General features: G+C 34.8%; 1 protein-coding gene across 6 annotated transcripts in view; it reads right to left on the reverse strand.

The window, feature by feature from the left end:
* unc79 (UNC-79 domain-containing protein) overlaps window positions 1-9578 on the reverse strand; it is a 36874-nt gene extending 27296 nt beyond the window's left edge. For 3 of the 6 annotated variants that reach the window (XM_085189806.1, XM_085189805.1, XM_085189802.1), the window contains exons 1-16: window positions 9343-9578; window positions 9149-9262; window positions 6690-6809; window positions 5986-6147; window positions 5538-5708; window positions 5078-5170; window positions 4607-4792; window positions 3381-3540; window positions 3184-3256; window positions 2964-3046; window positions 2654-2785; window positions 2143-2268; window positions 1562-1683; window positions 906-1095; window positions 583-682; window positions 156-311 (exon numbers count right to left, since the gene is read on the reverse strand). In XM_085189806.1, the coding sequence (XP_085045932.1) occupies window positions 156-311; window positions 583-682; window positions 906-1095; window positions 1562-1683; window positions 2143-2268; window positions 2654-2785; window positions 2964-3046; window positions 3184-3256; window positions 3381-3540; window positions 4607-4792; window positions 5078-5170; window positions 5538-5708; window positions 5986-6147; window positions 6690-6809; window positions 9149-9209 (1935 nt within the window). In that variant the 5' untranslated portion in view covers window positions 9210-9262; window positions 9343-9578. Of the gene's footprint in view, window positions 1-155; window positions 312-582; window positions 683-905; window positions 1096-1561; window positions 1684-2142; window positions 2269-2653; window positions 2786-2963; window positions 3047-3183; window positions 3257-3380; window positions 3541-4268; window positions 4402-4606; window positions 4793-5077; window positions 5171-5537; window positions 5709-5985; window positions 6148-6689; window positions 6810-9148 lie in introns of those variants that run through there. The other 3 variants (XM_085189804.1, XM_085189803.1, XM_085189807.1) reach the window with 3 other exon arrangements.
* Between the last annotated feature and the right edge of the window lie 4486 nt (window positions 9579-14064).

A 14064-nucleotide genomic window follows, 5' to 3' on the forward strand; every position in this document is an offset into this window, starting at 1 on the left:
ACCACGTGCTCTGTAGTCTTCCTTTATACTTTTTTGTGTCCGGACCAATCAAGGCAGTTCTTTAAGCGTTCCATTCATCCCTTCTCATGACATGGGTCCTGGCGACCCAAACGTGACCCAAGCGTGGTATTGCATAAATACAAAACAAAACAAACCTGAAACCACTCCAACACAGGCATAACGGTTTGTGGTTTCGGTTTCTCCGTAACGCGTAGGGTGGCGAAGTTGTAGAGATTCCTCTCATCCACGCCCACCATGCTACCGTCTGGTTCCAGGATCTTAGCTAATGGCACTTTAAGTTCTATTAGTTCCTGTAGACATAAAAGAACGAAATACTAAAGTATATAAGTACAATCCACGTTGTCCAAGCCCAACTTCCGTTTGCGTCAATGTTTATAGCAACTCACAAGGTTAAGACAAATCAATTTACATATTAATATTTGAATCACTTTAATAGTTATTATAATAAGATAATAATTTTCTTTTTCAACATAGTAATTCGCAACATGCATCTACAACTTTAAGCTAATATTTAGTACAATGTATTTTTTGTATTTATCTCAAATTATTTAATTTGTATACCTTTTCCGGAACATCCCCGCAGATGGCCTCCATCCAAGCGGGCATGATTGTATCCCAGATGGACTGGGTGATGATACCGTATGGGATAAGGCAGTATAATCTAAAACAAGTTTATATGATTGAATTTTAATTGAGTTTACATATAGCGTAGTAAGCAGAGGGAAGGAAAAGGAAGCATATTGAGTACCTTGTGAGTAATAAAATCAAAATATTAAATACTTCATTCAAACGCATCAGAGATTCGAACCCATTAACATCTGCTTAACAGTGATACGCCTCAATGAACCATGAAATGCTGAGATATTTTTTCCTTACACACTCACCTATTAAGACCATCTCTTAGGTGATGAGCTTTACTAGCCAAGGTGTCCCAGTGTCCAGCATGGCGTGTATGAGGAGGCGGGTGTGGTAACAAACAAGCGAGTACGACACGACGAGACGACTCTATTAGGGAACGCACGTAGGTACATGCTGCACCTGACTTGAGTGACTCTGCTGTATCAGCTAGTGCACCTATGAAATAAAAATGTATATTTTAAAATAAAAATCAGCTTCACGCTGTATACCGCACAAAGAAGAGTAGGCAATCGAGTATACTTCGTTCCCCACTTTCCGCCTAATTTTTCAAGGCATTGCGTGTTGAGTGGCGGAACTCAACACCGGGGTTTTCGCCTTGGTGTCAGAGCGAAGAAGTGAAAATATTAATAAATAATAATTTATTGCCTCGGTTGGGGATAGAACCCACAACCACACCCATTTACAGGAACACTTTGTACCCCTGCGCCACGACTGGTCTCAATGAAGGTATTGTACTTTATTTGTATACTAAAGTATATTAGACATTCATAGAGACAATAAACAAAATATATGTAAGTAAAGAGATAAATAAGACATATAATATTACAAAATATATATATTGATATCAATAAACAGGTACAGGTACAAGTTCGATATACTACTAATACTAAAAAATACTTACCGGTATAAGAAAAAGACGTAACATGGAACCAGTGGAACAGCACTGACAAAAGTCTTCCCAGCACTTCATCCGGAGTATCGGGGTTCGGTGTGCACAGACCCACCATTAACCACACACCATATCTAAAGAAAGTAAAATCTTTATACTACTTTTCTTTTTTTTCACGCTGTGCCCCGCCTATGGCTCGATAAATAGAAGGAACCAAATGTTAGAAACATTTCAACCCCACGCACCGCCCAATTTTCAGAACATTGGCGGAACTTCTTTCTTACAAGAGCGAGGAACGAAAATAATTATATCCTCTAAATGGGAATCGAACCCACAATCGTCGCGTTTATAATAAGGTGCTGAGCCGTTGCATCACAAAAGCCACTTCTACTTTCAATAAGTGAAATAAATAAAATCGTAAATAAACATAGTGTTACGTAGGCACATATCAATTTGGTCCATACAAGATATGAGTTCACTTTTTAAAACTCATGAATAAATAGTAACTCCATTAACATTTAGCACTCACTTTACAGGAAGTGGAATGTAGATACATAGTATCCACCTACATAATATATATTCCTCAAACTCACCGTCCAAGCAATTGCCTATCTTCAACGGAGATGGGATCAGGTAAGTTGACGCTTAGAGGCGACTTCATCTGTTCCGCTGAACTATCAGGATCCTCCATGTTTATTGGTTTAGCTTCTTTTAGTAGGCTGTCAAATATTAAAGAGGGTAAGGATTCATTTAAGAAATGGGAACAAAATATATGATAATTATATATATGAATACGTGTTGCAGCTTCTAATCTTCATTATTGGTGCCGAAGTTTTTAGACAATTTAAGAATGTGTGCACGACAGAATAACGAATCGAACATAAAGTTGGTAAATATGAGATTTCTAAGTAATACATACATACGAATATTTTTGTATAATTTGGGCACATTAAAAAAATATGAATTGAAAAAAAAAGACGAATGAGTAGTACTCGTCTTTTTTTCATGTTTTCTCTGTTTTTGTGTTTTGTACTTTTGATTATTGAAAGGAAAATCTAACTTCATTGCGGGCACGACTCGTCACCCTTACTACACTCAACAGACCTGATGATGGCCTCAACGAGGTTGGTCTGCATGTCACTGTCCATGTGCCAGGCAAGCGGCAGGCGCGTGTGCACCACGTGGTCACCGCCGCGCCGCACGTTGTGGCGGTTGCCATGGCACTGCTGGCAGTACCTGCCCAACAAACATTAACGGGGAATTAAGAATCAATAGTGAGCAGTATAAAATATTATAGTATTCTTTGATTTGTTTAAAAAAAAAATGTTTTAAGTTACGCTTAATTTTAAAATGCTAGAAAAAAGCGGTTTTTTAATAAAGACATCGTACTTCAATAAACGTATTTAATAATTACCTAATCGGATGGTTGCCATTATAACTAGCACATTCGTTGGAAAAGCAAATTGAGTAAGCTGCTTTATCTGTAGAACGGCAATTCTGAAAAGTTTTAATAAAACTTCAATTTAGAATGTTATTGGTAAAAAGTACTTTTTAAAAAAATAAAATTTATTTGTGTTATCCAAATATATATGTAAATTAAAAAATGTTTAAGGATAACTATAATAGGTACATACCTTGTTCTCACAAACCATAGACACTTGCTGCTGCGGGTGCAAGATGTCGAAAAAACGCTGATTTGGGTGTTCCCTGAAATTAAACAGTCTAAACTAACATTACTAAAATATTGATTCCTTCTTTCATAGTGGAATATTTTTGATTCTGCTCCATAATCAATATAAGAAGAAAGAAAAATTAAAAAGTATTATCTCACCTATGTATCTCATTAGCACATTCTATACACAAATACAAAGGCGGTGGTGAATCAGAAGCGAAGGTGACACTGATGCAGTGGTCGTAGCAGACTTTGGCTGCCTCCGCCGCGCCTGCGTTGGGGCACATATCGCGTTGGCAGTAGAACGGGACTAGATCATCTGGGTGTGAAAAAAGTTTAAAGTTTAAAGTTTTTTTTTATTGAAAAACATAATTCGGATTTTGGTTAAGAAGATTTATTTGATTCGTTTGGTTCCTGTTTAACTTTGCACTGTATTGCACATATGTTAACACATTTCGTCCCACCCATTTTTCGAGAGATTGCTATTTGAGTGGTGGAACTTAACCCAGCGCTTTGCCTTGTTACAAGAGCGAGCAGGTCATTAAATCTAGTACCGTAGTGTTTACAATCAGACGCAGTGCCGCAATTGATAATTTTCAAAATATATCGGTTTAATTATATAAAAATACTAATTTGGACATTATGGACAAGAACATTTTTGGAACTAGTAAAAATTCCAAAATAAACATGACTCAATTCTTTTCACAATCACGTATCCTGCATGTAGCAGGGTAGGTAGAGGGTCTAGTATTAGCACTCCGCTCCCCACTTTTCGCCGAATTCTATAGACATTGCGTTTTGGGTGGCCGAACTCAACTTTGCCTTGACACCATAGCGAAGAAATGAAAATATTAAATGTTTCGTTTTTTCAAGTGGGAATCGAACCCACAACCTGTCACTTTTACAGTGACAGTCTTGTGCCCCTACGCCATGACTGGCCTCAACATGCCTCAACTTAAATAATAAACATACAACTTAAATAACATACATAACTCTTAAATAGTATTACCTAACGAATTAAGAAAGTAAATAAAAAAATATCGTTACCAACTCGACAAGAATCAAGTTTCATCTTGAGCGATGAGAGATGTGGTCTGACCACTGGTCCTTTTATTTTTCTTATCTCTTATTTTTCGACTGATTAAAAAAATAAAAGTGAAAAACTAAACAGAACTGAAAAAAAATAAGCAAATTAAGTACTTATATATTTAAAAAGACATCATTAAATAATAAAAAATAAATAACATTGAAAAAAATCACACATCCAACACCACACAATATCAAAGAACTAGTCGTTAGGCGGCCTGTAGCACAAAAAAAGTGTTAACTACAGGTTTCTTTTATCTGTTGAAAAAATGAAAAACCGAACCTCAAAAATCACTTACTGGAAAATTTACACAAAAGCCCCTTCCTATCAAAGAGCTGGGCGTCGAAGGGGGGCCAGTAGTAGAACAGCAGCTTGGCGGCGGAAACCCGCGCGCCGCACGTCCCGTACGCTATTACGCAGAGCACATCCTTTACGACCCACTGTTTCATCGACATTAGGCATTCTAGGAGCTGGCAGTGGTGAGCTGGGGAAAGAAACGAGATATTCAAAGCATGGTGACCGTAGAAGAAGATTGTGAGGTTGAATCCTCATAGGAAATTAATGTTAATATCTAAACCGTGTTCAGCTGGCCGCTTAATACTTTATGCGTCTAAAATGCTAAGTAAATTATGGAACAAATGGAGTTCATTGAGTGCTACTGTAAACGCGACGGCTGTGAGTTCACTTCCCACTCAGGGGGATTACCATTAATTATAAACTAAAAACCAAAAAAAAATAAGCTCACTACTTTAATTGATCTTATATTTACCTGGATTATTAGAATGTTGAAAAACCATCATGATAATAGCAGCCACAGATTGAGACGCCTCACTCTCTTCCTCCAGTCCAGAGTATCGACGAGCTAAAAATTATTATGTTAAAGCAAACAAGGAATCTACTGTGACAAATTTTGAAAGGCAGCACATATTATTTTTTCACTCAGCTTCACGCTGTATCTCGCACATACCAGGGTAGGCAGAAGAAACCTCGGGACCTGTTGTTAAAACACTCTTTTCCCAGACACTTTCGTTGCGTTGCGTGTTGGGTGGTGGAACTCAATTGCCGTTCTTTATCTCGTTATTTTGATATTTATTTATTTTTATATGTATTTTACTACCCACTACCCATCGTATTTAACGTGATAATATCCGCACTATACATTCAATATTAATTGTTTTCGGGAAAGGTGGATTACTGCATAAACATCAAAACTAATAATAACTACTTACTGATAGTAAACGGCAATATATAATAGCAGAGTAGATGTAATATCTCTTGATGTAAATTAGCAGGAAATACCGCCACACAGTATGCAACTAAGTACGGCAAGTTATCGATCATGTCGTACTCCAGAAATGGTAAGAGACAACCCAAGCATTGTAGTACTGCTTGCCCGAACGCTGTTACAAATATATAAAATTAATAATATTTAATTATTCACATCAGAAATTTTACAAACAAAAAATTTTCCTCGAAAAAAACTACATTTACACGAACATTTCTGTGCGAAGCTAACGTCCATGCCCCCCCAGAAAATATCTCTATATATTTTAAACATCAAATTTGCTGTATAGTTTTATAAATTTTATAAATAGCAGAAAAAAAATTACGGCTCGAAGGATTAATTCTGTTTATAAGTAAAAAATTCCAAAATATCTCATAAATTTCGTCTCTCACCTTGTATCCCATATTGTAAGTGTGGCGCCGAATCTACAAGTTGTGATATAGCGTTAAACAACCCTTTGTAATCTAAATTTGGATACAAGCTCATACGTTCAGCGTCATTGTCAGCATCGCGGATCATTTCTAATGGAGATCTTGGCACATCTTTTAGGACACCTGGAAGTTTTATTATTATTATTGTTTCCTATTAATATTTTTTTGTTAAAACAATAAGTTAGTTTAAATCAATTGGTTATTATGATTATAATCACTTAATCGAATTTCATATCTAAAAAATAATTCATTTCATCAAATGTTTTTATTTGCTGTAATTTAACACTCATGGATTTGACATTTTGGGATAGCTCGATGATAACCTAAGACAGGGGGTCTCAGAGTTGATCGATTAACCGTTTTAATCATACTCGTACATTATAATCTATGAAAGAAAATGGCATCTCAAGATCGATCCCAGAATTGAGAGCCGTTTATTTATAACGAGCCTTAACTTTAGTTGAGAGATCTACTGAGAATTTCCAGGTTTATCTAAAAGGATTTTTTTTATTATTTAAGTAGTTATGTTTCATCTTCTGGAATTAGGCTTTGCCACATTCGGTTTAAATGGCATAAATATAAATAATATAAAAAGAAACATGTTTTATATAAAATCACTACAATCATTCACAGAACATAAAACAATAATAATATTTTATACTTACTCAGTAAAGTTTGTGAAAAGTATTTAACAGTATTGGCAATATCGGTCCCTGACGGTAGCGGCTGTATATTGTGCATGAGCCGCAGTTGGCAGTCATAGAGGCTCCGGATTTTCGCCGTGACTGTAATTTACTTTGTTAATACTACTACCTAATATAAATAATTAAATATTACTTTAGAGGCCCGTAGTGGCGCAGGGGCACAAGTGTGTGACTGTAAACGCGGCTGGTTGTGGGGTCAATTTGAGGATTCGGAAACACTGCGTTGCAACCTCTGCGAACATTGCTGTATAACTTTAAATTATGATTTTTTGAATAATAAAATATTATATTAAATCCATTGTATATTAGTAAAAAATAAATTTAAGGATTTGAACTTGGTTATTTTATATTCTGCTTCATACATTTTAAATTGAATAATACAATAAAATGAATAACAAACAAATATTTCCTAAATGGTAACATTATTTTGATTTTGCTTAATAATAAATAAGAATCACTATAATACTTTATAGTAATTCTTTCTATATTATTAAATCTAAACTATCTAACATAAACTATATACTACAGACATTAAATTAATTTCATATATTATTTGTATGCATACTTACTACCATTTAATTCACCTAATATTAAACTACTTATTCTGTTACATTTAGTTTACTTCATTGAGACAATTCAAGAGAGGCGCAGAGGCACAAGTGTACGATTGTAAATGCGATGGTTGTTGGTTCGATCTAGTAACGATTAAAGTGCGGCGTTTAGCTCCGCCTTACAATACGCAATGCCTCCTGAATGCAGGGGAAAGTGGAGAACTGAGCGTCTTAATAGGAACTAAGTGTCTCAACACTAGGTCCTCAGGTTCCCCTGCCTATCATTTCTAAATGTTACAAAAATTAAGATTATTCATTTGCACAGAAACATCTAAAATATACATGAAAAAGCAACTAAAATGAGAGAAAAGTTAACATGCTACAAAATTTAATTAATATTTTATTAGCTTTGCCCTGTATCCCCAATCAAAATTAAAAGGTAGAATTCAACCCAATTATATCTAGTTACAAGAATGGGAAAATGAAAATTTCTCATTTCCCAAGTGGGAATTGAACCTACAACATCCATTTACATTCAATTAAAATATTATATGAATGCTTCCTAGAAGCATATATTGTTATAACTAAAAAATAAAGAAAATGTCTATAATGTCCCAATGCAGAGGCCACATAGGTAAGAATACAGCAGAAAAGAAATGCAGCAGAGTTTATAGATACCTATGTATTATTGAAATATATTTTTAACTAATTTTGTAAATTTTTGGAAATATAATTTAATAATTCATGGAATTTGGGTGCTGTTATAGATAAATTATTAAGGTAAAGTAGGAAATAAATAAAATTAACAATATATTGTTACTTTTTTTATTTAATTTATAGAAAATTGTTTGAATTTATAATTATATAGTATATAATATTAGTTACATAAACTTGTGCAAATAGCATTTTAGTGCAAATTATTTAAAAATTCAAGTGATTTTTTTTGTTTATATTAGCATAAAATTATTGAAATTAATATTGAACTGTGTCTCTAACATTTTAAGATAATTGTTTATAAATAAAGTTGGTTTCTTTCTCTACTCATAACTTACATATTTATAAAAAGTACATTTAAAATATATCTTTTGAAATATACATTGATAACTAATTTACTAATATCATTTCTTTTATAAAATTTATAATTGAACATATTTATATTTGATAATAAATTATACAATATGAATTTTAACATATTTTATAAAATTGAGTTAGTAGTTATATAAGTATGTTTTAAGTTTTGCCCCTACTGCAATGCATAGCATATATTAGCTGAAAAAGCTTAATGATCTTGTAACAAACAGCCTGAACAATAGGGGCTTAAATAAAATAGTACAATGGCATATTTTGAACACTCTACAAATATATTCCATTCTAAAATAAAACCACTCGGCAACAACAATCATAATATTTATGAAAATCAACAATTTGTTCAACCATACAACATCAATGGGGGTCAATCAAAGGTCAACACCAAACATCAAAGAGCAAAGGTCAACACTGACATACCTCGGGATGTACGTGCAGCACGGAGCCAAATGCCAAAGGGGTACACCCAAAACAAGCTAGAATTGCCATCTGGATCCTAATATTCTCTAATTTGTTAACTATTGTGTAACCATCTAAACTTCAATATTTATTTAATATTATTATATAAATAAAATAATATTAATATAGTAATCTACAGGTAGGTAATCAGAAGGAGCGACAGTCAGCACCTACGCTATAGAGACATAGGTCGTCGGGATGAGTAGATGGCAATACTAAGACACAGAAAGGGTCAGAAGACATCTATAGTCAGGTTGAGAGAAGCATAGCGTGGTACAGGTGTAACTGTGCGACAGTCAAACATCGGCCCGTTCTCGAGCTCACCTTTCTGGTTCAGCGGTTCCAAAACAAGCTGCATGTTATCGAACGCCTGCGTGGACTGCATTAGGGACACACAAAAAGCTTTCACTAAGAGCGAGGCCGCTGATCGAGCCACCTCTGAAAAAGAAACGCGTTAATGGACATGCATGCGGCGTTTTACGTTAATATCGAAGAGCGGTCAAGCTATGTTCACTTACAGGCCGCCGCCCGAGTCCCCATGTTTATCAGCTGAATCTTAAAACTGCCCTGCATTGGTATGACACACGCGGAATGTTGGGGAACCCGTAATCAATACGACAATTTAGGTACAGATCGCTCTCGGTCTGCCTGGGCGAAAGAGATAAGACCTGAAGCTAGATTTTCTCGCCTCCTCGAGCAATCGATCGCGGCACTAATTTGATATTAGCGCGCAACTCAGTGAAATTGTTTGGTGTTGTCATATTAGAAAAGTCACAGTAGCTGTCATTTTTGCAGCGTTTTGTTTTTGCTTCTGTCATATAATTTTTTGTATGTAGTACCTGTAAGTTTTGCTAGCATTAATATATAAATTAATATTTTAAGTATGTTTTTATATCAATTTTGTTCTTTTTAAATGTTTAAACAATTTTATGATTCATAATTTTTCTAATAACAGTATAACCCGTTGGGTTGGTCGTTGGGTAGCCGATAATCAATACACCAATTTAGTTACAAACAGTTCAGTTTGAGCACTGTGGATCTGCCTGGATAAAAAAGATGTCTCATCTGAGTCTCTCGCAGAAATCTATCGCGCTATTTAATCTAATATTAGCCCGCAACTCAACGGAAATTTTGTTTGGTGTTTTCATGTGTGAAAATTTAGTGATGGCGTCATGATATTTTCAGTACCTACAGGAACAAAAAATGGAAGAACCAACTTGCCAACACTGAAAGATCTCCCTTGCATATCCATAGCTTGGGTTAAGATAAATTATATTATTTTATAATGTCTTATTTTCATATATTATTGACAAATTAAGCACTTGTGTAATTTTTTGCAAAACATCCTGGTAGGCTAATAGATATTATATTTAGTTAAAATTAAATAATAATCGATAATAACACTGTTTGGAGACTATCGTAATTTTCTTATAAAAAATGAAAAGCATAAATAAGCATCTTAAAATATATCTGAGAGGGCATGGCGTACTATAAAAGGGACAGGCTGTAGGTTCGATCCTATCCTAGGAAATTAAATATTAATATTTTTTTCTCTTGTAACGAGGCAAATCGCGTCGTACAGTTCTGAATTCGTCGAAAAGTTTCTCAGCGAAGAATATATAATATTATTTACATAATCACAGCGAGGAATGTCCCTAATGAATAGGAAATGAAAGTGGAACAAGGTTTTATTTCTTTTATCTTCCTTCTTGGCGTGACTTATTAATTAGCATCCAAATGCGACTTTAAAAAAGCAGTTTTTTTTTCGTGTCTAATGGCCTTATAAAAACGATGTAATTAATATTTCTTTTTGATTTACTAAATAAGAAAATTGAGTACAAAACAAACTAAAAACAACTATAATAGTAAAAATATCATATTTAATTTCTAAAACAAATGAAAATTAATGCGCCGATGAGTTTCAGCTTCAGTTTCGCTACTGAACACATAATACCTCAAAAATTCGGTGGAAAGTGGGGAAGAGATTTGTCGTAATGCAGAACGAAGTGTGGACGAACCTAGTGTTGAGCACTAGGTTCTCCAGGTTCCCTCTGCACACCCCTCTATGTACTGAAACTAATGGGAACGTATGTACCTATTACCTATAATAGCGTAAACGCCGCCCACAGCTCATAACAAGATAATCATCTTGTCCTAAGTAGAAAACCAGAAAATCCTCCACTGTACTGGATTGCTAATTACTCTGTTGACGTAAGTCCTGTAACGATTGTTTTTGTTTTGCTTTTTTTAGCATTACGCTGTATGCTGCACACAGCATTGATAGCAAATTAGGCAGTGGGAACCTGAAAATATAGTGACACTTAGTTCCCCATTTAAACACTTCCGTTTACAATCTTCCACCGAATTCTTGAGGCATTGGGTATAGCCATTGCTGCCTTTGTATTTATGCTTAGGTAACACCCTTTTGGCATGTTTTATCGAAACTGTTTCTCAAAAATTATTTTTAGTTGTGATTTCGATTCCCACTCGAGGAATAGAAATATTTAATATTTTCGTTTCTACGATCGAGCAACGAGACAAAGCGTGGCGTTGGATTTCGCCAGTAAACACGTAATGTCTCCAATCCGGCAGAAAGTAGAGAAGGAAAGTGTCTTAGTATCATCTTGAAATTCCTGAAAGTTGTTATTAATAATTCCCTAATATTTTTTTTTGTTATTTTTCTATATCTTTATTTATTTCTTAAGGAGTTCAGTTCAGTTCTTAATTTATGGCGTCTCAAGGAGAATATATTAAAATTGGTTGTCAGATAATTATTACATTACCTTCTAAGAAAAAAGAATATATATTAATATATTGGAAACCAGAAGAACCTTCCATAATAATCTAGACATCCCATATATCCTCATATCGCACTTTAAACAACAAATTATTATATAAAACACGTAAATCCAACACTAAGTAAGTATAGGAAGTGGACAATTGTCGCCATTACCCATTCCGTACTGCGGGCTGCGGCGTGATGGTAGCTGGACGATCAGAAATTGACCTTAGCTAGTTTAAGGTTACTAGAGATTTATTTATAGCCTTAATGTAGGGGATATTAATGGCTTTAGATATAAAAACAGCTATAGTAGAATAGACAGAGGAAATTAGTGCTAAGACACTCCGTTTCCCGCTTTCGTTAGTAGCGGAAATCAACGCCAAGTTTTATTTACCAGAGATAGGAAAAGAAAATATAAAATATTTCACTTCCTTAAGTAGGAATCGAACCCATAATCAGTTAAAAATGAAATGAAATTCGATAGTTACATAACATTTCGTAGGAAGTTCATTATTAAGCCAATGAATTTGTCACTATTATTACCAACCAAATGAAAACCTGAATCAATCACAATGGTCAGGTAATGTGCAAGGCCGTGACGGTCCCAGGGCCCGGGCAGACGTCCAAAGTCTAATTTGATTATGGGAAATTGAAAATATATATGTATCTACTTATGTATGTATACTGCATCCGTTTTACTTCATGTGAATAAATAACATTTAATAGGTCATCAGCGTTGGTTTTTCATTGTATTGGTCATGAGGACAGTTGTGACGCAGGAAGCGTGCGGCTGTAAAAGCGCCAGGTTGTGGTTTTGATTCCCGCTTGAGGAGATCATTTATTTAATATTTTTATTTATACGCTCTGGTAACAAGAGAAGCAAATTTGGCGTTAACAAGGGAACGAGAGTGTCTCAATAGAAAGCGAAGTGTTTTTTACTTACCACTGGGTTGTTAGGTTTTCTTTCTCTGTGTGTAACCAACTCTGTGCGGGATACGACGTTAACTATTCATTTTAGCTTATAAGAAAGTCATCAAATCTAATAATAATATAGGTACTTAATTCATATTTAGTTTCTTTTTTTTCTTTCAATTCTTTTAACAGTCAAAGCCCCCTTTTATTACGATATTACGATTAACGATTAAAACACCTAGGTTAAGATCCGAGAATTAATCTCCTACATCTTTGCCACTCTATTTTTTAAATTTCACCCCGCATCCCGCAAACATAGCAGGAACCTGGGAACCTAGTAAAGATACTTCGTTCCCACTTTCCACTAAATTCTGGGGACATTGTGTGTTGATTAGCGAAACTCAATGCCGTACTTTGGCGCTCTATAGGCGCTAGGATATGTAGATTAAATTAAAAGGACTGGACTCCACTTCTCTCGGTTCGGAAGCCACTTCTGCTGAGAGAAGCCATCAAGAACCTCAACAGCAGTGGACAACAGACTAGCAGTTGTCCTGCATGAAATTTAATTGATAAAGTTATATTTTTATCCTGTAAACAATGCGAATCAGTATAAGTAATGTCATTATTTTTAAAGTTGTTGTTATTATTATTATACGAGGACTTTAACTCATTAAAAATATATTTCGGAATGTCGGTATAAAATTGAATAAAGGGGAAAGCAGGAATGTCAAAGCAATCAAATTAATAAAGAAATTGCCAAAATCTCATCGTGCCGGTATTCTTTACTGAAATAAACAAAACAAATATTGTTTCGTGTAACAATTGTTTTGTTTGTTATTAAACAGCTGTTACAATAAACACCTGTAGGGCGTGTTACTGTAAATATTTATATATAACATATTTGTTATAAATAGCATTGTCTATATTTTCAATATAACTAACCCATATTATTATAACATATCTAAGGCCCATCTACTTATTGTTCTCAAGTTTGAGATCGTACTTAAACTCGCGTTTTCATTAATAAATACATAATTTATAAATGAAAACTATATCGTTCTCAAACTTGAGACTTGACTGTAAACACGATAGGCTCTGGGTTCGATCCCTATTCGAGAAAATCAAATATTTTCATTCCTCGCTGTAGCAACGAGGCAGAGAGCGGCGTTGAGTTCCGCCACTCAGCCTACAATGTCTCGAGAGATCGACGTAAGGAGGAGAAGGGAACGGAGTGTCTTAACAGTGGGTTCCCAGGTTCCCTGTGCCTACCCTGCTATGTGTACGGCACACAGCGTGAAGCTGAAAAAAAAAAATTCATCTCGTATTTTATTACACTTTTTATTAGATAAATTATTATTTATTAATATCTATTTTAATCTTTTCCCTTTATCACCTAGGTAAAAGCCCAATGTTGAATGCGACCACTCAACACGATAAATCTAGAAACTATCGGCATAAAGTGGGAAGCCGAGTGTCTTAACATTATGTTCCCTCTGCCTACCCTGCTATATGCGGGATATAGCGTGAAGCGTGAAGCTGACTTTGA

This window comes from Heliconius melpomene, chromosome 9, assembly GCF_056956725.1.
Source record: "Heliconius melpomene rosina isolate 202511_hmr_F chromosome 9, ASM5695672v1, whole genome shotgun sequence".
NCBI classification, from domain to species: domain Eukaryota; kingdom Metazoa; phylum Arthropoda; class Insecta; order Lepidoptera; family Nymphalidae; genus Heliconius; species Heliconius melpomene.